Source organism: Fistularia commersonii, chromosome 1 (genome assembly GCF_037954325.1).
Source record: "Fistularia commersonii isolate RoL2024-O1a breed Wild chromosome 1, RoL_Fcom_v1.0, whole genome shotgun sequence".
In the NCBI taxonomy this organism is placed as follows: Eukaryota; Metazoa; Chordata; class Actinopteri; order Syngnathiformes; family Fistulariidae; genus Fistularia; species Fistularia commersonii.
This window is the reverse complement of record NC_141284.1, coordinates 20,648,280-20,671,845: the sequence shown is the minus strand read 5'-3', so window position 1 is coordinate 20,671,845 and position 23,566 is coordinate 20,648,280. Positions and strand designations below refer to the sequence as shown.

General features: G+C 47.0%; 2 protein-coding genes across 9 annotated transcripts; one reads left to right on the top strand and one right to left on the bottom strand.

The window, feature by feature from the left end:
- The first annotated feature begins 473 nt into the window (after positions 1-473).
- Positions 474-14,755, top strand: LOC147237771 (sorting nexin-14-like). 8 transcript variants are annotated; one of them, XR_015106702.1, is made up of 30 exons: positions 475-752; positions 832-952; positions 1,603-1,676; positions 1,770-1,848; positions 1,937-1,980; positions 2,057-2,144; positions 2,232-2,316; positions 2,385-2,541; positions 2,696-2,771; positions 2,984-3,028; positions 3,117-3,197; positions 3,270-3,384; positions 4,140-4,295; positions 4,378-4,502; positions 5,359-5,417; positions 5,581-5,607; positions 6,413-6,559; positions 7,289-7,421; positions 8,656-8,842; positions 10,020-10,103; positions 10,280-10,380; positions 10,822-10,933; positions 11,248-11,288; positions 12,289-12,408; positions 12,690-12,778; positions 12,870-13,034; positions 13,798-13,893; positions 13,982-14,073; positions 14,168-14,224; positions 14,412-14,755. XR_015106702.1 is itself a non-coding variant. In XM_086153847.1 (30 exons), exons 1-30 carry the CDS (start codon positions 616-618, stop codon positions 14,451-14,453), a joined length of 2,970 nt encoding a protein of 989 aa, XP_086009973.1. In that variant the 5' UTR covers positions 499-615; the 3' UTR covers positions 14,454-14,755. The 8 variants fall into 8 exon arrangements, 6 of the variants coding, with proteins under 6 accessions (XP_086009986.1, XP_086009961.1, XP_086009942.1 ...); XR_015106701.1 differs by having other exon boundaries at positions 477-752; positions 12,655-12,770; XM_086153847.1 differs by having other exon boundaries at positions 499-752; positions 12,655-12,778.
- Positions 14,646-22,846, bottom strand: LOC147237770 (snake venom 5'-nucleotidase-like). The gene is made up of 9 exons (XM_086153871.1): positions 22,441-22,846; positions 22,136-22,358; positions 21,811-21,999; positions 21,520-21,717; positions 21,289-21,443; positions 19,133-19,241; positions 18,834-18,983; positions 18,481-18,681; positions 14,646-16,069 (listed from the first exon to the last, which is right to left on the bottom strand). Exons 1-9 carry the CDS (start codon positions 22,783-22,785, stop codon positions 15,912-15,914), a joined length of 1,728 nt encoding a protein of 575 aa, XP_086009997.1. The 5' UTR covers positions 22,786-22,846; the 3' UTR covers positions 14,646-15,911.
- Between the last annotated feature and the right edge of the window lie 720 nt (positions 22,847-23,566).

The window sequence follows — 23,566 nt, the reverse complement described above, 5'->3', positions numbered from 1 at the left end:
CTTCAAATACTCTTGCGAGCCGAAGCTCTCCACGCCTGTTGGCCCCTTATGTGCCTCCCCCTGAGTCTATTAACGTCATCGGAGAACAGCCTCGGCTTCGATGTCATGATGTTTCTATGAAATATTAAAACTAGCCTCGTATCAACCATTTGCATGCAACTTCGTAGTAATTCTGTGCTTGCTCTTCTGGTCGAGGCAGAACGCCGCCCCACGTGGCGCCGGAATCCGTCCAGAGGTTTCTGCAGGTGTCTCCTAGATCCTTCCGAGGAGCGTTGGCTCTCCGCGGATCCAGAACCTTCTCTGCATGCGGAGGGTCATCTCTCTAACCGTGAGTAAATCAACTCTCCGGATCCAGCGCTTTCTTTTGGATTCTGTGCTTTTAAAACCGGCCCCGGCCCTCCACCCCCCCGCCCCAGTTTGCAGGCGGGCCGCGGCTGCAGGGAGGAGGAGCGGAGGTGACATCACGCGTCGCCGGCGCGGACGAGCCTTCGCCCCCCCGCTTGCCCACCTCCGCCCTCCGCCCTCCGCCCGCAGGCACCGCGGCCATTAGCCGAGCACCGGCCGCCGTCGCCGATCCCGGCCGAACACCCGGCGGGGCTCCGGAGCGACGCGAACATGGGATGGATCCGTGCGTGTCTTCGCAGGATGACGCACAAGATGAAGCTCGACGCGCTCCGGGAGATGGCCCGACAGTATCCGCTCTTCTGCTTCTTGCTGCTGGTCCTGCTGATGTGCACCTTGTTATTGAACAGGTAATAATAATAATAATAATAATAATAACGCCGTTTATGCTGCCGTGCATCATGCAAAGCGCCTCCTCTGCACTCCCAGATACATCCACGTTATCATGGTGTTCTGGTCCTTCCTGGCCGGTGTCGTGACATTTTACTGCTCCGTGGGGCCTGAGTCTCTGCTGCCCAACGTCCTGGTGTCCATCAGACCCAAGCCTAAGGTGGGTGCAGGAGCAGGAGAACCCCGGAGGGAGGTCATCTCACAGATCAGCTGTTTTCGTAGCGGTCCGAACCCTAAACCTGCTGTAGCTCTGCCTGCTCGGATTAGAAAGATGATAAATGATGATTAAAAAAAACAAGTAAACAAGCCCTTTGTTTTAAAAGAAGTGACCGGCAAATACATTTATTCGATCACTTTCATTTTTGCAATTAGTGGTCTGATAATCTACATTTTTAAAGTAGATTATTAACAAAGCATTTCTAAATATAATCTCAGATTGTTGTTTTTAACTTTTGCTGCGCAGAGGTTAGCCATCCCGCCTCGCAGCAAGAAGGGTCCTTGTGGGATTCCCTCAGGAGGCCTTTCTGTGAGGAGTCTCCCATGTTCTCCCCATTTGTGCGTGGAGTTCCTCAGGGTTCCTCCCACAGGCCTAAAACATGCTGGAGGTTCATTGGAGACTCTACATTGCCCAGACGTGTGAATGAGAGGGTGAATAGTAACAGTAAGGATCTTGAGGTGTCTTCACAGAAAATCCAGAGGAAAAAAAAAATGCTCAAAAATAATAAGATACTGATCGGAAATGTGGTATTTGTAAACGTATATTTCCCATGATCGAGCTGCCGAGCTTCACTGACTGCCGTTCTCCCGCAGACCTTCCAGCAGGAGTTGTTCCCTCTCGGCCACAGCTGCGCCGTCTGTGGGAAAATCAAGTGCAAAAGGCACAGGTAGGTTACCGCGGTGACCGGGGTTTTTCGGGTAGCGCAAAGAAATTTAAAATGTCGCAAAACCCTTGGTTTCGTCGATCCCTTTTCCAACAGGCCGACTTTACTGCTGGAGAACTATCAGCCGTGGCTCGACTTGAAGGTTCCCTCCAAGGTGGATGCCTCGCTCTCAGAGGTGAGCGAGTTCTCCTATGACTTCACTATCTGCCCGGGGGGAAAAACCCAATGGGTTTTTTTACAAGTTTGTTTTCTTTTTTCTCCAGATCCTGGAACTCGTCCTGGAGAATTTTGTGTATCCTTGGTACCGGTGAGGCCCGCTCCTTTTCCGACCCGTGTCGTGTCGAGACAAACGACCGTCCATCCTCTCATCCCTCCTTCTGCAGAGACGTCACGGACGACGAGGCCTTCGTGGATGAGCTTAGAGTGAGCCTGCGCTTCTTCGCGGCCGTCCTGGTCCGTCGAATCCAGAAGGTGACGACCCTGCCGGCGCGGAGCTCCACCTCTGAGATGCGCTCTCGTTCCATCCAACATGTCTCCGTCTCCTTTCGTCTCCCGCAGGTGGATGTGGCATCCCTCATCACGCGAAAGCTCCTCAAAGTTTCCATGAAGCACATCGAGATCATCACCAAAGCCAGACAGAAGGGTGCTGCGGATACCGTCTCCCTTATGGCTCGCAAAGGCTCCCTCTCACCGCTTTCTGCTCTTTTTCAGTGAAGAGCGTGGAGGATCTCCAACCCGCCGCCCTGGAGGAATACGGTCCCGACCTGCACGTGGCCCTCCGGAGCCGCAGAGAGGAGCTGCTCTATCTCAGGAAGCTGACCGAGATTCTTTTCCCCTACATCCTGCCTCCGAAGGCCACCGACTGCAGGTACGCCGACAGCGAAGGAGGCGCCGCCCTGCCGCTTGTCGCAGATACCCGTCCTCGTGTTCGGATCTCCCGGCCCTTCATCGCCAGGAAGCTTCTCTCTTCATTCTCCTTATTTTCCTCATCTCCTGCTGCCTTCTGTCTCTACTCCTGTCAGATCTCTTACTCTCCTGATAAGAGAAGTCTTGGCTGGCTCTGTCTTCCTTCCTTCAATGGACTACTTGGCAGATCCTGTGAGTCGAGTCGCACTCGGGACCGATTTCCCTTCCAGAATTCAAATCTTATCTGCACGTTTGGAAACTTGAGTTTCGTAAGCTTCTCCCTTTCGAGTTGTCTCCTCAAAAATCTCCGTCAGAGAAGAAATCGAGAGGCTTTGAGAAAAGTCGCCGCCGTGCGTTTTGGTTCCGGCGTATTTAGCTGTAACGTTTGTGTCTTCTTCTTTCAGGACACCGTGAATCATTTAATTCTGATCTTCATTGACAACTCACCGGTAAGTCGCTGTTTCACGTGGCCGTTTCACACCCAGGTCCGAGAGTGAGTCAAGCGCTCGTGCAATAAAATACGCCGTGTCCCTCCAGCCAGAGGAAGCCACAGAGCCGTCGTCCCTCCTGGTTCCTTTCCTGCAGAAATATTCGGACCCTCGCAGCAAAAAGCCATCGGTGAGCGAATTCTTCATCCGAGACACGCTGTCAATTGTGGCTTCTGCGCTGATATTTTCACTCCTTCACCAGGTGCTGAAGCTGGAGCTGAAGGAGATCAGGGAGCAGCAGGACCTCCTCTTCCGTTTCATGAACTTCTTGAAGCAGGAGGGCGCTGTGCACGTGCTCCAGTTCTGCCTGGCAGTGGGTAAATGTTTCCCCGCCCTGTGCCGCAGGCCTTGACCTTTCAAACCTACATTTGAAATAAGGGCGCCGCGTGGCCTCCTCCATAGCGGCAAGGTTCGCCGTTCCATTCCAGTGGCCGGCCCACACCTTTCTTGGAGTTTGCAAACTCACCCCTTGTAGGCATGGTTTCCCCCGAAGACATGTTGAGGGTTGCCGGAAGTCTCTCCTCATTCATTCAGTCGCAGCCCGGAATCATCGGGCGAGAGGCAGGGTCGGCCCTGGACCGGTCGATCACAGGGACACGGAAAGAGATGCCAATGTTCACCCCCTCGTGCATGTCATATAGAAATGAGATGAGAACAACTTTATTAATCCCGAAGGAAATTGTTGTGCCAGAGTTTCAAGTAAAAAACATAACAGTAATAGATAATAGTAGAAAGGAGGAAGAATAAGAAATATAATGAAATATGAATTGTCTTAACTGTTAGCAGTAACTACAAAGATTGAGAGACATTCAACCATTCACTCCCTCGTTCACGTGAACCTCCTCCATGTTTTTGGACTTTGGGAGGAATCTACTAAGAGACCTTCCTGCTGTGAGGCAGAAGCACTAACCATTTGGTCAATGATTATTTTACCTTATTATCATCTGATAATGAGGTAAAATGATTGAATAATTCTTCAAATGAGTACCTTCATGTTTGACGTACATCTGTCCAAGTGAGAAGGTCCTCAACCTCCAGCGGAGGCTAACTCTCAGCCCCGTCGCTGTTACAGAGGAGTTCAACGACAGGATCCTTTGCCCCGAGCTGACGGACACTGAGAAGATGATGCTTCATGAGGAGGTCAAGAAGATCTATCAGACCTACTGCTTGGACGAAAGCGTCGACAAGATCCGCTTCGACCCTTTCATCGTGGAGGAAATACACAAGAGTGAGACACGCCCGTCGGGTCAGAGCAGCTCTCAAGACACTCAGACGTGATGGAGAATAACCTTGTTCTTGTGCCTCTCCAGTTGCTGAAGGTCCATATGCAGAGGTGGTGAAACTGCAGACGATGAGATGTTTGTTTGAAGCCTATGAGCACGTCCTGTCCCTGCTGGAGAATGTCTTCACGCCCATATTCTGTCACAGCGACGAGGTTGGCATCCGAATATGACACTTGCTTAGGGCTCTAGTTCCCTCTAAAGTGTGTGAGAGATTTAAGGTTGAATAATTTTGAATAAATGAATCATTGTTATTATTATTTTTATGTTATAATAATAATAATAATAATAATGATCATAATAGTTGTTTAGGCTGCCTATTGTACCCTCTAGTGGCCACAAGGTGAACTGCGTGGGATCTCAGAACAAAAACAATATCTAAAATAACATTTATATATACATACATAATATATATAATATGTATAAATAATGTAATAATAAATGTATATATAATTTACATGAAGTCACACATGTAACTAAATAAAATGTAAAAGTAAACAGTTTAAATACAATTAAAGAATAGATTCCAGATTAATCTACCATATTTTGTTAAAAGAATGACCAGATTTGACATCACTTACATAGAATTCAAGTATTTGTCACTTGAAAATTATTTTAAAATCCCCTAAAAAGTGACAACAAATTGCGAGTGAAAATAATCCCAGGAACCAAAGGCCAGATTATTCACGTGATAATGAGCAGGAAATGTTTTCCAAGATTCGGTTTATTTATATGTTTATAATTTTACCTAAACACATTTAAATTAAAACGGCAGTGGTTAGCACAGCATGAAGGTCCCTGGTTAGACTCTCACATGGGGCTTTCCTGTGTGGAGGGTTCATGTTCTCCCTGTGTTTGCATGGAGTTCCTCTTGCAGTCCAAAGACTGAGGGTGAATGGCTGAATGCGTCATCGATGAAAGCATCAAGGAATCACACAGGGAATGTATATCAAGGCCAAATTTGTCATCTTTTTTTCCTGTGAAGTGAAACCCTTTCCGCCCCCCCCGCAGTACTTCCGGCAGCTCCTGCGAGGAGCCGAGTCGCCGACCAGGAATTCCAAGATGAGCAGGTGAGTGCCCTCCTACCTCCAGCGTGCATATCCGAGAAAGGGGCTAGGTGAATGTTCCATGTTTACCGTTTGACATCGGGCCGCGACGCGAGCCGACTGTCCGGCGTGTATCGGGGGGATGAGTGCGTCTTCGGCCACTAACTCCTTGTGCATGTTATTCCAGAAATAGCCTCAGTATGGACGATATCCGGTGAGTACAGTTATTAGCGAGGGGCTGGGCGGCGCGGCGCTGCACGCAACACACGACACACACTCCATCCTTGCTTGACTGGTCCGGCAGAGGACAGTGGGCTGCCTTTGTTTTTTTTAACAGATCCTCAAATGCCGAGCCCTTGAGTGGATTTGTGGCCGATCTAATTTGTGCATCCCCCTCGCACTTGTGAAAATGCAAATTTTTGTGTCAAAGAAAAAAAGAAAAAAAAGACATACATAGCAAACGGCCTGCTGTTCATCCAGTAACTCTCTCTATGGTGGGACACCAGATCAGCGCACAGGCTCTCCTCTCTCCTAAAGTAACACCATAGCAGCTGGAAGAAGTTAATCTAATCTTATCCTAAACTCAAACACATTGTGTTAAAATGTTAAATATGACTTGAAATATGATTTGAATGAGACAAGTGCTGGAAAGGTTTTACATCGGGACTGGAGTCGTAGTATGAAAACACAATATTCAAATCAAGAAGACATTATATTCAAGCCCCTTCCAGTGCCGACCGGCGTTTATTCATAAGTAAATAATGCGTCCCTCTGTTCGGATGAGAAGGAGCCCTGATCTTCTCCCGTTGGCGTCAGTGTGCGAGTCGTGCCGTTCAAAGACGTGATGTCTTCTAGCGAGAGCAGCGGTTCAGTAATCCTCTTCCACACCTCCGTCCGTCCACCTGCCTCTCCATCCACATTTTGCCTCCACTGTGTGATTCTGTGCACGTTGTGGTAGTGTGACCCGCGCTCCTCTCCCTCCTCCTGTCATCGGGGACGTGGCCCCGCTCTGCTCGCAGCTCCTGGGACTGGAGCCCCGAGTCCCCGTCCTCACTGTTCACCGCCTCCGGCAGCTCCTCACCCACATCCTGTAACTCCCTCCATGCACAGTCCGCCTTCTCGGCACCCCCATACGGCTCGCTTTCCCACCGCCACTCATCACCCAAGTAAGTCAGGGTCCATCATCCGTCTACTCGCAGGTCCTTCAGCGTGGCTTCCTGCAACCCCCTTCCCCGTCCAGTGCGCTCACCATCTGCCTGCATGGCGGGCCGGGCCCGATGCATGCAATCTCCGTTTTACACGTCGTGTCTCTTGACTGTGTTTTGTGCCGCAGACCTGGAATGCCTGTCGCTTACAGCAACCTGCGATGCCGTGTGTGTTTCCCTGGCGACGGTCCATCCACTATATATTCATAGCGTTTTTTTTTTTTTTCACGGTTGGATCTTGTCGTCACGACCGGACGCGGGGAGAAGCTTCTGGAGCCCCCCATAATTCTGCGTCCCAGACAAAACAAACATGGCCATTTGCTCTGACAAGATTCGGGAATTCCTCAGCGGACGGAAACCAGATGCAATTTGGAAGTTGAAATGGAGGGCGTAATATGAATTTTATCGATAATCATTTTCTCAATCGTCGATTGATCTGAGGGTTATTTCCCAGATGGACCGATCAGCCGTTCTGTAGAACAGTGAGCGATAAAATAGTTGTTTGAGCCATGTCCAGTCTCAGCGGGGGGGAGCGAACCCAAAAGGCAAAAATAAATTCAATATTATTGTTTTGGATCGATGCATCGCTGCGTTCCTAGAGTTGCTGCCCCTGTCTGTCGCCTCCTCCCCTCCTTTTTCTTTTTTTCTCCGTTCCATCCTCTTGAACCCCTTCCCTCTGTGGCCCCACAGGAACACGTCAAAGAGGGGCGAGTCTTTCGGGATCAGCCGCATCGGCAGCAAAATCAAAGGGGTGTTCAAGAGCACGACCATGGAGGGCGCCATGCTGCCGTCCTACGGGCCGGTGGAGGGCGAGGACGACATGGTGAGGGGGCTCGACTTCCACCCAGACTCTCGTCTCCATACTCTCGCAGATTCCTCTGAGTTCCTCCCACTGTCCAAAAACATGCAGGAGGTTCATTGGAGTCCCTACATTGGATGAGAGGGTGAAAAGTTAATATGACATGTCACTTTTGTGTGGCATTTGCTGTTAAATTGTGTCAACGAGAAGGTTGTCTTTCATTGAAATCAGTGCTCGTCTGTCTCGGTGCTGCCATTCAAGGGACCGGATTGCAGATTTTTTTTTGGCTGATATATGTTTTTGCACGTGGGCACACACACACACACACACACACTCACGCACGGTACAGTTTAAATGCTGGGATCTGCATGTGCAGAGTCACCACAAGAGGGAGATGGTGAGATGAGAAAGGAAAGCTTCAGGTCTTAGAAGCGATGAGTTCTACTGAGAAAACACTAATTTTGAGAAAGTTTCTGATAATTTTAAAATCTTCGTCTCCTTTGGGCTGCTCTCTTCAGGGGAGACAACCAATCACCTACCTCCATCTAACCCTCAGCCAATCACCTGCCTCCATCTAACCCTCTCCTATCGCACTACCTCACTTCCTGTCCTCTTTCTCTACATCCATAAACCTCCTCTCTGGTCTTCCTCTTAGACCTCCTCCACCCTCAGCTTCCTTCTACCTAGATCTTCTCCATCCCTCCTCTGTCCATGTCCAAACTATCTCAGTGTGGCTCATTTTAGATCCGCTGTCTTTCTGATGGATTCCTTCTTCATCCTCTTCACTCCCAAACCAGACACATGACACTATTCGCATTATTCCATCCTGGCGCTCGGTGCCATTTTCAAAATTATAATTGTCGCGTCAGAACCCTTGAGACAAGACATCAGAGGGCAGCGTTCTGGTGACGTCTCCTCTCTGGATTTAATTCGTTTAGTCATCGATTCAATTTCATTTCAGTTGGAGCTCAAAGAGCGAAAGCAAAGCATGAAACCGGCTTTTAGGTGGCGGCGCCAATTCATTATTAATTCATTATTCCCTTCTTGCCACTTTTAGCCGCAGGGTGTGAAACGTATCCGTTGAAGACACTCGGGGAGCGAAAGGTAAGAAAAGGGTAGGAAGACAGAGTGAGGAGGAGTGGAGGGAGAAGAGACACAAAAGAACAAGGAAGAGTGGAAGTACAGCGTTTCCACCTCCTGTTCCGCCTCCACGGTAGCAATTTAACCTTCCCCGTCCCTTCACATGTCTGCGTTGAAGGTGGAGGAGGCCATCATGGTGCTGGAGGACGACTCCCCCGCCGAGGCAGCCTCCACCCCCAGCACCCCGAGGAACCTCTCCGCCTGGAACATCACCATCCCGTACATCGACTTCTACGACGATGACGTGAAGAGGGAGAGGATCCCCGTGTTCTGCATCGACGTCGAGCGCAATGACCGAAAGGCCGGTGAGAGTCGGAGGGCCGGACCCTCGGGTCAACCCTGGGGTTGACAGCGGAATGTAACACTGCAAAAACGATAATAAGTATAAGATTAAGGTTAATAATAAAGCATAATAATATTATAAAAGTTAATAATTGCAGCCAACTTCTTAAGAACAACCAGCAGCAGGAGAGCAGCATTATCAGCAAGTTAAGCTTAGTTCAGGGTGCATTTATCAAGGGTTGGACTTGATTAGAAAATTAATAAGAGACGTCTCAATGAATTAATCGCATCTCAAATATTTGACTCGAGAAAAAAATAAAAAGTCTGTTTGTTGGCTGATGTCACTTCATTTTACGCTCCATCCTCAGCCCAGCTGCTTGATTTGTTTTGACGTCGTCTCTCAGGATAGCAATTTGTAATTGTCATTAGCCTCCTGGAGGAGGAGAACAGTCTCCTGTCCATAGCGATCCATCTCGCCAGTGTATTGGTCGGTTCCTCCGATGTGGATGTTTTGTTTCTGGATTTGAATCCTGACATTTAGTTCGTGTGTCAACACTCTGGGAACCTGTATTGGAAATGCTGACCGTCTGCAGCGTTCCAGTTCGCAACCTGAAAGCTTGTACAATGCTAACATTACTGACTTGCATGCTCTACAAAGCTAACATTAGCGACTTGCATGCCCTACAACGCTAACATTAGCGACTTGCATGCTCTGCAAAGTTAACATTAGTGACTTGCAAGCTTGTACAAAGCTAACATTATTAACTGCATGCTAGCCCCGGCACATCTAGCATTGAGATAGTAAAATTTATTTCAAAATTAAAGTGCGATTAAAATGAGTTAATTTTTTTAATGTTATCTTTTCTGCAATAACTTAATCAAAACAAAAGCTCTGAAGTCCCGGTCCAACATTTTACCATAGGTTCGTTGTCGGCCTGCGTTTGCCCGTTGCCGGGAATGAATGCGTTACAGCTCCACTGTACTCACCAGGCACTTACAAAGTATTTTCTGAGGAGCAGGAAGCACAAATAGACCTTGGGAGAGTGAAGAGATGCAGCCAAGGTGGAACGCTTAACAAAACCTCGCTGAGCTGAAGTGTTTTTTTGTCTCGTGCACGTGACCCAGCGGGGTCTGCTCATTTTTACATTTACCACATTCTTATTATGACAAGTGTGCGCTTCCTCCCACGTTTGCCTGCAGTTGGACACGAGACCGAACACTGGTCTGTGTACAGGAGATATCTGGAGTTCTACGTCTTGGAGTCAAAGCTCACCGAATTTCACGGTAGGTTTTCTTTACATCCTTTGTCCCTCACGCTTGTTATTGGAAGGGGGTCTGGAATGAGAACCCGGCGCTGACAGAGCTGTTACTTCCAGCCGAACCTCAGCTTCAGGGAATTTATTGTTGCGGTCGAAATCATTTTTAATGGCCTTTCCCGGCGGTATCTTCTTTCCCCACAGGGTCATTTCCCGATGCGCAGTTGCCATCCAAGAGAATCATCGGCCCCAAGAATTATGAGTTCCTCACGTCCAAGAGGGAGGAGTTCCAGGAGTACCTCCAGGTGGTGTCCTCTGAGCTCGATATATTCCGTCCTGAAATGTGAATGGAAACGATTCACAAATAGAAATGATTAACGAAAGCCAGACTTTAGTCAAACTTCATTCTAACTCCGTCTTCAGACTAAAGGCCATTCCTGAGATCATAAACAGACGAACAGATGACACAGTGAGGGACAAAAGTAGTATTTAGATTCAGTAAACTTCACTGGGGGTGTCAACTTGGCTCTGCGTTTAGCGCTGTTACCTCACAGCAAGGAGGTTCCTGGTTGCTTTCCCACAGGGAGCCTTTCTGCGTGGAGCCTCCATGTTCACTGTGTCTGACTGGGGTTCAGTGCAAAAGGACATTCATTGGAGACCCCACACTGAATGAGAGGGTGAATAGTTGCACGTCAATATGACGTGTGACTTTTGTGTGATTATATGTTTATTTTTATAACCTGCAGAAACTCCTGCAGCACCCCGAGCTGAGCAACAGTCAACTCCTGGCAGATTTCCTGTCTCCTCACAGCATGGAGTCCCAGTTCTTGGACAAAATGCTGCCAGACGTGAACCTCGGTACTGTGGCATACTGGCAGATTCATATTGGCCGGATGATGAGATCAGAATTAATTTAAACTGATCATATCCAACACACTGTTTCATTGATGTGACCCTGAGGTGCTGAGATATGATGTGCGTGTGTGTATGCATGTGTGTGTGTGTGTGTGTGTGTGTGTGTGTGTGTGTGTGTGTGTGTGTGTGTGTGTGTGTGTGTGTGTGTGTGTGTGTGTGTGTGTGTGTGCGTGTGCGTGTGCGTGCGTGCGTGCAGTCTGCGCTAAACAGGCGCAGACTGTGATTGGCTCATGCATCTGCTGCTCGTGTTTTTGCAGGAAAGATCATAAAGTCGGTCCCAAGCAAACTAATTAAAGAGGTAAGTATTGTATTTCTTCTGGTGTGTGTGTGTGTGTGTGTGTGTGTGTGTGTGTGTGTGTGTGTGTGTGTGTGTGTGAGAGCGTGCTCAGTTATCGCTTTCTTACACACGCGCATGCACACGATAGGGGTGTGCAACCATACTGCTCATCTTGAATGGTTTACAAATCTCTATCTGCCTCTGAAGAAACAGCTGCTGTCAGTAAAGTCGTTGGCAGATGAGATTCAGCCTCCCAAACACTTTATATTACCAGGATTCAGTTCAATGAAGAGAAGATTCTCCCACCAGAATGTTTTAAGAAGAAGAATTAGACCTGCAGGGCAGCACAGTGGCAGGGCCATTAGCGCCTCTGTATCTCCGCCAGAAGGTCCCTGGTTCTCACAGTCCAGGAGGAGGAATCGCTGGAAAGAGGTCTTTTCACAGATCAGTTTTTCGAGCAGTCTGAACCCTAACTCTTCAGTAGCGCTCCCTGCACAGATTATGATAATTTTACAATATTATTTAATTTGAAAGTAATTACAAAGGTAGCAATAATAATTAAAAGTAAGTAAACCCTCTGTCTGAAAGTAGTGACTGGCAAATACATCTATTAGATCATTTTCATTTTTGCTATTAGTGGTCTGATAATTGAATTTTTTTTAAAGTGAGAAAATAATTTCAGATTGTTGATTTAAATGGACGCCTTTCTGTGTTGAAACTGCACATTCGCTCCATGTCCGCGTGGGGTTACTCAGAGTTCTTCGGGTTCCTCCCACAGTCCAAACACATGCAGGAGGTTCACCGGAGACACAAAAAAATTGTACGAGAGTGTGAATGGTTTGTCTCAAAATGAAGCCCTGTGACAGCCGGGATCAACTCCAGCCCGCCCACGACCCTGAGCACAGGATAAGCCGTGTAGAGTATGAATGAATGAATGAATGAATGAATGAGTGAATCAAACCTGCATTGAAACGCAGCCGTCAGACAGTGTGACCAGGTGGTCTGCGTTGATTCCCGTCAGAAAGGACAACACCTGGAGCCGTTCATCCAGTCCTTCTTCAACTCCTGCGAGTCCCCTAAACCCAAACCTAGCCGTCCGGAACTCACCATCCTCAGCCCCACGTCGGAGAACGACAAAAAGGTCGGGGATCTTTTGAACTCAAGTTGTTTTTAAATGCGTTACTACTTTTGCTTTAAAACGCCCACACGCCTAGAAATGTGTTTGAGTTCACTCACTCGTCTGTGAACGAATTCTCGCGAAAAGACTGACGACGGATCCGGTTCAGCACAGAGTGCAGAAAGTATTGAGTCGCACACTTGGAAAGAAAGATGAACTCAAAAGAAGAGAATGTTCCAGAATGGGAAACTGATATAAAACTCTTTGCAGCTCTTCAACGAGCTCTTTAAAAACAACGCCAACAGGTCGGACCTGGCGGAGAAGAGACACAATCAGAACTACTTCATGGAGATGGTCACCGTGGAAGGGGTGTATGACTACTTGATGTACGTCGGTGAGTGATTCCTCACTCAAACCCTGTGAGTCACAGATAATCTTAAAATCCGACGTCATCTTAAATCATCCTTTCCCCTCCTGGGTTTCAGGCAGGGTCGTCTTCCGCATTCCTGACTGGCTTCATCACCTGCTCATGGGCGGAAGGATCCTGTTCAAGAACACGCTGGAGGCCTACACCGACCACTACATTCAGCACAAGCTGGACCAGGTGGTGGAGGAGCATCGGCTGGTCTCGCTCATCACCCTTCTCAGAGGTTCACGGCTCCGACATTATTCTACAACATCTGATTGAAAAGGACGGACCATATATGGAATAGAACGCTCATGATGATATTCATGTCAAGTGTAGCCTCCCCTCATTGTCATAATGACAACAGCAACAACAATAATAGAATAATGTTAATAATAACATAATGATATAGTACTGCAATAATTATATAACAACGATAATAATAACAATAGTGACAATGATCATAATAACAACAAGCATGGTGCGGCATGGTGATCAGCGCTTCAGCCGTTGGTTGGATTCCCACAGGAGGTCTTTCTGTGTGGGGTCACCATGTTCTCCCCGTGTTTTCGTGGGTTTCCTCCGCATTCTCCGGTTTCCTCCCACAGTCCAAAAACATGCAGGTTCACTGAAGACACTCAGTCGCCCAGACGTGTGATTGACAGGGTGAATGTTTGTGGAGCCTCTAAATTGTTTGTTCAGCTTTGTGTGATTGTATGGTTGCATGTCTACATGACGCGTGAATGAGAGGGTGAACGGTTTTATGTCTGTTTAAGTGGTGATTGACCGGCACAGGGTGAACCCGGCCTCTGGCCCGGTGAAAGCTGGAATCGGCTCCAGCACTACGCGACCCCGTTTGCAGAATAAGCATGTAGATAATGAATTATAATGGTAAAAATATCAATAGCGTTTTTTCTGATTAACCTCTGTGACATTTTTCATAAAACCGGAGCAGATTCCTCGTGAGCGCGAACACACTGAGCAACTAAAGCCCGATTCTCATCCAGACGCCGTGTTCTGTGAGAGCAGTCCACCTCGCCTGGCCCAGGATAAGCAGAGGAGAGCGAAGAAGACCTTTGAGGAGATGATGAGATATATTCCAGGTAATTTAGATTGTCACAGTCTCGCTGTGTAATGCGCGCTTCCGAGTTTAACATGTTGCCCAGCAAGTCAAAGGCCGTCTGTCTGCAGACCTGTTGGGGAAATGTATCGGAGAGGAGGCCAAGTACGAAGGGGTCCAACTCCTTTTTGATGGTTTGCAGCAGCCGACCCTCAACAAACAGGTATGAGGAGGCTGTCGTGCACTTTCACTCGCGTGACCATCTTTGTTGCCTCCACTTTCTCCTCCTCATCCTCTCCGCTGTCTCCCCTCCTCAGCTAACCTATGTTCTTTTGGACATTGCGGTTCAAGAACTGTTTCCCGAGCTAAATAAGGTAAGCAGATGCTCGATTTCCAAAGATCGCGCGTTGTTTCTGCACTGAGGTTTCAAATCGCGCTCGAGATTAACGATTAATTAATTATAAATGAATTCATAATTAAGGACAGTGAGATGTAATTGCTTAATAAAAGTGTAGGTCTTTGTTTGAGTACCAATTTTGAACTCCTCTTTTTTTTTCTCAGCAAGTGCAAAAGGAGACCCCGGTGATGGCCCCCTGGATGTAAACAGCTAAAATGACGACATTTTGCAAATGCCTACGTTTTTCCAAACATCCGCAGGGAGTGCTTTTGGTTCGATTGCCGACATGGATCGGCAAAGATATGAAACTACTGCATCTGTGAACGCAAAGTGTTTGTAACCCTTATTAGACAAACCGTTCTCTCTCTCATCCATGAATTCATTCGATAAGACATGTATAACATGTATTGTCACAGTACCTTTAATACAGGAAATGCAGCTCAGAGTTACATGCAACCAAATACATGGAAATATGGAGAATAAAAAGTGACTGAAATAAAAAAAAAAACATGATATTTGTGAGTGAAATGAGACAAAGTATGGGCTCAAACACGGTCGGTAACAAAAGCAGAAATAAGACGGAGAAAAAAATAGACTGGGAGAGGATGATAATATGGAAGAGCTTTAAAGGGAGTTATGTTAGGAAAAAAAATATTCCAGCGAAATGCCTCTTCCAGAGTCAGTGGTTTCTCGCCATGCAACTATGAGGCGTAAAGTGGTTCTCCTGGATGAAGCCTTGAAGAAAGAGGCCTCTAACCCTCAAGCTTTCTTTCTGAATATCCAGCTCGGAGCCATTGTGCACCATTTACCTCTAAAATGTGATTCAGATTTGGTTTCTACTCTGACTTCCTATAATCGCTGCGTGAAACTAAAAGCCCTGCAAATGAACACTCACTCAAAGTCAGTTTCTGTCTTTACTGCTCGTCATCGCGGTTCATCAAAGTTTCACAATCACGTATCAACAAACGAACGGCAACGGCTGCACCATTTTGATAATTCCAAGTCTGACATCTGACAAGGTCATGGTATAAGCTTTAGACATTAGTAACTGCTGCATATTCAATAGCCCGGCTGCACCATTTTGATAATTCCAAGCCTGATAAGGTCATGGTATAAGCTTAGACATTAGTAGCTGCTGCATATTCACTTCATATATCATAGCGAGCGCCTCTTAAATGCTGCATTTGTAAAATAAGGCAAGATAATTAATCAGACCATCAATTAGGAACAAAGGCAAACACTTGGCGAGTCAGAAATGCAATTTTATGTAAATGGCTTGCTAATATTAACATTGGTGTTCTATGTAAACTAGGAAATGAATAAACTAACAGTAATGCCACAGGTATAAACACAGAGAATAGCTTTGCAACCACAGATCAGCAGAAATTCTTCACGCCGCCTACTGGAGGTGAAAAAGAATGTAAAACTTTTGAGTGCATTGCCCTCATTCTTTTGCATTTTTGTATAAAACGAGATTCAATTCTTAATTCACTATCTTATTGGTGGGATAAACTACCGCACACGTTTGCTTGGTTCCTGAATCTACAGCAGAACCTCTAGCGCCGTCACCTCCTCGCCATCCGTGGAGGTGGCGAGGCGTGAGGTCGCGTCCGAGGGGAGTCCCCGCGCAGCTCCTCGCGCTCTATCCCAGCGCGTCCATACGATCAGAACGTCAGAGAAGCACACACGCTCAGCAGCAACAAGCCGAGGCTGCACGCCGCCGATGCAGCGGAGTTCTTGAACCTGATGCGTCCCTCCACGGCTGGGTAGACGCGCTGCATGTCTGAGATGTACTTGGAAAAAACAGAGACGTCCATATCACCTAAGAAACATAAAGGAACCAGGTTGGCATTTTAACTTCCAACCAAGTGCTAGTAACACAGTAGAGACGTACAATTCATTCGTTCACTCACTCGCTCATTATACCACTTATCCAACAATTGCGGTTGCAGGAGGGCAGGAGGTCAGGGCGAGGTTTGCTCTGAACCGGTCCTGGTGCCAGAACCATTCACTCTCTCATCCAAACGTCATCTAGCACGCCTCGTGCAGGGAATGATTTTTTAAAATAATAGTCGTACGGTAGATGTGGACAGTGAAAATGAAATGATAAGTATAAATATAATATATAAATAATGGACTGGTGACAGCGGTAGGTAGAGATGGAGTTGGTGGTTACACTGTTGGTTCTACAGCACGGCTGCCGATTCACGCTAGTTTGTGAAGATGTTGTACTAACAGGGAAATGTGATGACATCATGTTTGAGAATAACGATGTTGTAGCGTTTTAGTCGGGGAAACACGAGGGTGGCGGTAAAATGTCTGTTTAATGAGCAATAGCTGTTGTTGGCCGCATCCACGCCACACAAGCCTCCAGTACAACTAATTGTTCCCAGGTAAAAAAAATAAACCCAGAGTTCATTGCACCCCAAACCACACCCAAATAATTCCCAGCAACCCCACAATCACACAGAAAACAAGCATCAACATAAACCCCAATATTTGTGACTCGCTACAATGGGTGTAAACCTGAAGACGCCCTGAATCTGCATGTCTGCAGGCCACTGTCTCTCCCCATGAGTGACCTACCTGTAGAATTCGGCTTAATAGAGATTCGAAAGTCTTGTCATTTCTTTTTCTCTACAATTAGACGTTTTTATAACCATGACAGTTCTCTCATTCCTCCCTCATGTAGAGACATACAACCATTCACCCACTCATTCACACATCTGGACAATGTAGGGTCTCCAATAAACCTTAGAAGCGCTAAACACCATACCACCATGCCACGTCATTCCTACTTCAGTAGGGATGTAATATAAATAAACAAACCACGGTGCAGAGCACAATAGATTCGCAGTTCTCGCCTTAACCATTCGGCCACCTCGTCCCACAAGTAAATGTTTCAAAGGATAAGTTTAGATCAAAGCTTCACTACATTAAAATGCTTCGCTACATTAAATGTCGAGTTTGAGTGAATTGAAGACAGATGCCCGGTCAGGTCATTCCCGAACATTGGCTTGCCGTCCTTGTATGACTGAGGCTCGAGGCGTGATGCCTGCTAATGCGTGGCTGGCATGTTACATATATCTTTTTTTTGTTTTTTTAACAAAATCCCTGCATTAGCATTTAATTTAAAACCCTGATCGTTCACAATTGTTTACTGTTCTGATATTTACATTTATGAAGTAAAGACAGATGTGGCACAGAGGCATTTTGAAAATGACCATCTGCTTCAGATAAATCACTCGTAACTCCCTGAATTCAAGCCAAGTCCAGAAGTTCAGAGCTGCATCTGAACAGACTGGAAGTCATCATAAAGGTGCAGCTATTAGTCTCATCTATAAAGTGGTTTCAGTGAGTTTCAGGTTCATTCTGACTGCATTCAAAAAGGCGAGTTCTGATCTGACGCACGATACAGTCACGTATTGGCAGATAGAGAACATCCGATGCCAGGAAGGGACATGTCCGGTTTACAAAGAGATTCAATCTCCCAACCCTCCTTCGGCGAGGGCGAAAATAAGAGCGGCGCGGCTTGTCCCCGTGCAACCCTGCTCCAGGCTCTTACAGCGTAATGTTCTCCAGATGTGTCGCGGCAAAGTGAAATTGATAACGTTTTATATTACTTTCACATTCGGTGCTCAAATGCATCATAAACCCTTTGGCAGTTGTTGAACAACATCTACATTGTCTTTAGCGCACATCAACCAAGCGCCGTTCTGAGGCTAAACAAACCATGTGATTTGTAGTTTAAATTGTCACTTTTGGAGTTCTGTAAAAAATAATGTGGGGCTCCACTTCATAAATTCGAGATAATGCACACCAGGGGGCAACAATGGCAACAAAGGGGCTGTTGAGCCGAATACCAAAAGCTAACGGTGCTAACCTTCTGTGGGGAAGCCTAATGGGTGTTTTATGGGACCTTCTTGCCTGAGCGGCGTTCAAAGCCCCTCAGTCTGTGTTCGGTGTCGGCATTACCTGGACCCCAGGCATGTGATGCATTCAGTTGCCGTCCGCTGTGTGTGAGCGCTGATTACCAAAGACTATTACTGTGCATAGGTTTTAACTGAACTAGCCTCTTGTTTCTGGCTTGGAGACCTACAACCATGTCATTTCACATTTTTTTTATCCCCAAACTTTCAGTCAAAAATGCTCAAGGGTAATTTAAAAAACTGAGATTTGGGTGATTTGATGACTCCGAAGTCTCATTTAGTACAAATGTCCATGACTACCCACCTGTATAACGCTTCAGCATCTCCTCCTTGATCATGGTGAAGCCATCACCCCCATCCACTATGTAGGAAGGCATGGCCACGGTGTAGGTCCTGTCCAGGTCCAACGGCTCGTACTTGGGCACTCTGCACCCGGTGCAGAGCATGGACAAGGACACCACCCGCTGGTCAACTGGCTTTTTGATGTCGTACTCGACGTGGATTCCTTGGAGCGACAAGTTCAACGGTTTCAACACAGGCGAGACTTGGCATTTCACACAACACAAAAGGTGAAAGTACTTCTTCTTCCATTCCCAAAAGGGAACCTTAGCACTTTGTATTTTCCATAAAAATTTGAAGAGAGGCCCAAAGATATACCTGAGACTTGAAGAAACTCCCCAGACATGCTCCCATATCTGTGAATAGAATGCTCGAACGCCTTTTTCACGGTCGACCCTTTTATTTTAACCAGGTCGTAGGTTGCTCCGAACGGCAGGACTTCGAGGATGTCCTCCATGGTAATAGTACCTGAGGGGACGAGTTCAAATTTATCAGAATCGGAGAAACTTTACGTGTCCCTGAGGGGCAACTGCATGTTCAGCAGTTCATATAAAACTAACTGTAAATTGCCATAGCGCTAAAAGATATTTTGTGTAAAATGTTCTCAGTCAACATACCGTTTCTGGAAAGCTCGCTGATAGACGTCCGTATCGATCCACTGTTCAACATGCATATCCCTACATGGCTCCAAAGCGGCTCGCTCGAATACTTCAAGTAGTGGTATATCTGATGTCAAAACATAAAATAAAATACCGAGACGTCTGATTTAAAACTTGAGCTTTTCAGATATTTACAGGTATGCGGGTGAAATAGGTAGGACGTGAATGTGACAGTGGTTTGTGACAACATGTTAACATTTTTAAAGGCGCAAAGGAGATCAACCACTTGGTTCATAAAATTGTGACAGTAGGAATCAAGTAGAGGATCCTGACAATACACAATTGTGTTGGGGGTTAAGTTAAGGAAAATGGCATGTACCAGTTGGGCTATTTGACCTTTTGCAAACATTAGCACTTCAGTTCTTCCAGTTGCCCACAAGGCATCTTCAGGCAAGGAAAAATGTAAAATTCCCTCAGGAGTTTCAACAGGCATGCCTGGAATACCTCAAGTTCCACCCTGACTCCGAAGCTATGTCCCACCACCCTGCAGGGACAACTCAATGTCACGTTTTTTTGTCTGCTATCCCGTTCTTCTTTGCTGCTGTCCCCTGGATCGCATCTCTGTTTTGCTTTACAGATGACCCATGCAATGTCCACATCACTGCTAACGCCGCACACAACTGCCGGTAAAGCCGCTGCTCCAGCCCATCCCCAATTGTGAGCTTGAACCTGAGATATTTGGACTCCTTACACTCTGTACTGAAATACTTTTCAGCCTGGAAGGAGCATACCATGACCTGTACCATTGGAAAACGTGCTATGAGGCTACAAGGGAGGCACATTGGTTGCAACAGAAAAACATTGTAATCTTATCAGCTCCTTTACAGTTGAGCCTTGATATCCTGTCCATGAAGATGGAAACAGGAAATTCTGCACTGTAAATCAGTGGGTTTTATCTTGTCATGTATGACATCATTATGTCGGTTTGTGGAATTACTGGCCACTGCATGCTCACCAGTCCAGAAGCGATAGAACACAAGACGAACATAAATGTTTCGACATGACTGCCGATGCAGTCCCAGATGGGGCCAAGCGTAAGTTGAACTGGATTTGAGTCGCTAAGGTTTAAATCCAACGCAGCAACTGGATGTTTGCAGTCAGTGGCCCTTCTCACTCCCATGAAATCCATTAGGCTGAATGCCCAGTTGTAAACATGCACAGGCAGGATCTGAGCAGAAACCATTGTCAGCTCATATCCAAGGCGCTCAAACACGCCAGGGGGGTTTTCCGGCATGTATCTTTTTTGTGATAAGTCTGCACTATTCATCACTGACTAAGAGGAAAATACTTGTCTGTGACATCAGATGGTTGACCTGCCTGCGGTTGCACGGGACTCATCCTTCTGTCAACAATAACGACAGATCCATCAAGTGTCATGTAGAAATATACAACTGTTAACTGTCATTCTAATACAAAGACATACAACCACTTACTCTCTCATTCTGATATACAGGAAAAACAATAATTCACCCTGTCATTCATACGTCATATAGACCAGAGGTCCCCTACCCCTGGTCCTCGGACCGGTACCGCTCTGCGGATCATTTGGTACCGGTCCGCAAAAAAAATCTTGCTTGGCACAAATTATAGTTTTTTCATTAGACTCTCCGAATCTTATTTTGATAAACGATCGTTTCCACCTTTGCCTTGCTGCCTCACTTAATATTGTAATTGCTTAATAAGTGTAACCGTATTCAGATTAAATACTGTCAACTGACAACAGGTTTTATTATTTGAACCCCCGCGCCTCCAACCGGTCGGCAGAAACATTTTCATGCATAAAACCGGTCCCTGATACACTAATATAGACAAACAACTATCTCATTCTAATAGAGATAAACAACTTTTCACTCTGTCATTCAAATACAAAGATATATAGCTATCCCACCCATTCATGCACACATCATATAGAGGCATACAACCATTCACTCTCTCATTTTAATAATTAGAACAAAAATTCACTCTTATTTACACGTCTGGAAAAATTACCGTGTTTCCAAATCCAAATGAAAAGAAGGGGTACGACAGGACAAGAAAAAAAGCTCCCCGAACTGTCAGAGGTTTGAAAATGTTCCGGTCACGAAGGCGGACATCAGGGATGTCGAGGGATTTACCATGGCGTCGCAGATCAGGTTTCCCAGGTTACATTCACGGAAGCGGCACTCCTCGAACGTTCCGTTGAGGTAGACCATCGTCTGTCCGACATACTGCAGCGAGTACTGAACCAAGTTCTTCTTCCAGCTCCCGATCTCACTGAGGATGCCTGGGTCTGGTGGTCCAGATGAACGAGATCATCAGGAGGACATTAAGCCATCCAAGGCCACGTCCAGTAACAGGTCTCTTACCTGGAGTTACTCTGCTGTCCATCAGGATGGGGTTTCCAGTGGCCTTCAGCACATTCCCGGCCTTATCGAAGGTAACCCTCAGGTATCCCAGGTACTTGCCAAAGGCGTACGCCTGGACCACCGGCACATTTCTACCATCGTTAGACCTCACAATGAAAGGGTAGGGCCCCGCCGGCACCTCGGTGGACGGAGGCGTTCCTGCGGCAGAGAACATGACCAGTTTTGACGTGACCCCGACTTTCATGGATGAATTTGGACATACCGGCGACGAGCCCAGAGGAATACGAGTACCGCTGTAAAGAAAGGTGTTGGTGTGTCCGCCGATGACCACGTCGACCCCTCGCACTCTCTTTGCGATTTTTTTGTCCACGTCGAACCCGGCGTGCCCTAGAGCAATGATCTTGTTGTAGCCCAAGGTTGCAAGCTTGTCCACTTGGATCTGCAGGGCCTGGACCTCCTCCTCGAACTTCAGGTGCGGGCCTGATTCAAGGTCATGCAGGGTGGAGAAAAAATGAACGTTAAGACTTGCCGAGCTTAAATCAGAAGACCCTTCGGGAAAAAAAAAATTCCAGAAGACAAACTAGGAGGCATATTCGGAGTTGGGATTTTTTTTTACCTGGATTGGACAGAAACGGCGTCTCCACAGTGGTGTAGCCCACCACGGCCACCCTCTCTGAGCCCACGTTGATAATGACGTACGGCTGGTAGAATCTGCTGAACTTTGCAGCCACCGTCTGGTCCGGTTTGATGTTGGAGTTCACTACCGTGCAGTTCAGAGTGCTGAGGAAAGGCTGGAGGAGTCCGTCCAGCCCGTTGTCGAACTCGTGGTTACCGAACGCCTGCAAACACAAACGGGCCAAAAATTTTGACTGACCAGCTCCACGCCAGGCAATCACAAATGCAAACGAAACGGGCCTTTACCATGACGTCATAGCCAATTCTGTTCATGAAGTGCGCCGCCTCGGCCCCTTTGTAGTAGTTGAACCAGATGGTTCCCTGGAACTGGTCGCCGGCGTCCAGGAGCAGCACGTTCCTTTCGCGCCTCCGGATCTCCCGCACCTTGGTGAACCTCCTGGCTGCGCCGCCGAAGCAGGGACCGTCGTCCGGGCACTTGCCCGATTCCACGCCGGTCTCCTCGATCCGTGCGTGGACGTCATTGGTGTGCAGCAGCGTAAGCTCGAAGGTGGACGCCGCGGCCAGGACGCGCAGGAGCAGCAAGAAGCGCAGCCAAGTCAGGAAAGCGCAGCGGCACTTCCAGGCGGCCATCCTGCTACTGCGCGCAAAGCGCAACGGTTCTCGGATGTACAGCGCCGGAGAGGGGTGGTAGTGGGCTGGGGGGGTTAGGGGGGCTCTTTCCTCTTCATCACATGGTGGAAAATCACAGATAAATTAGGCTTACGCACGGCGCACCCTCAGAGAACCTCAAGCTGCCCGCCCTTCATCCAAACACAGGAAGGAGGGGAAGTTTTATTAACCCTGCGCGCTGAACTTACTTTTCCCGTCACGTCAACGTGCATGTAGCCTCTCATGCGCACAGGGTTTTGGACCGTGGGCAAGCTTGATGGTGAGTTTTGTAAGCCGTCATTTTTGGCTGGCCCCAAAAAAAGAAAACACACACACACACACACATACACACACACTCACTCACTCACACACACACACACTTAATTTGTGCCCGAGGAGCAGTTGGAGAAAGCATAGCATCCTAGTGCAGATCCAACATCTATAAACGAAAATAAGGTAAAAATAAAAGTGAAAATAAAGTTAATATTATCAATAAGTAAGAATAAAAGTAAACTCCATCATCTGTAAATAAACTGTACATGTGTGCAAACTGGTAAAAAACAGATGCAATTTGCAAATATGTGACGTTTCAAAGATGTTAGTATGCTAGTGTTGTTTTTGAAGCAGTGCAAGTTGTGACGCCATCATTTCTACACTAGACAAAGGCCTTGCGGTTAATATGTTTTCTTTTTTATATAAAAATCTATTTCAATCCGTCATGAATATGAAGTACGTTTTCTACTCCTAAATATGACATATGACC

Coding starts and splice junctions, on each gene's coding strand:
- LOC147237771 (XM_086153847.1), top strand. CDS start 616: ATGGGATGGATCCGTGCGTGTCTTCGCAGGATGACGCACAAGATGAAG. Junction 1,849..1,936: donor TGGATGCCTCGCTCTCAGAG/GTGAGCGAGTTC, acceptor TTTTTTCTCCAG/ATCCTGGAACTCGTCCTGGA. Junction 10,934..11,247: donor GCTGCCAGACGTGAACCTCG/GTACTGTGGCAT, acceptor GTGTTTTTGCAG/GAAAGATCATAAAGTCGGTC.
- LOC147237770 (XM_086153871.1), bottom strand. CDS start 22,785: ATGGCCGCCTGGAAGTGCCGCTGCGCTTTCCTGACTTGGCTGCGCTTC. Junction 21,718..21,810: donor CAACACCTTTCTTTACAGCG/GTACTCGTATTC, acceptor TCTCTGCCGCAG/GAACGCCTCCGTCCACCGAG. Junction 18,984..19,132: donor CAGCGAGCTTTCCAGAAACG/GTATGTTGACTG, acceptor TCGTCCCCTCAG/GTACTATTACCATGGAGGAC.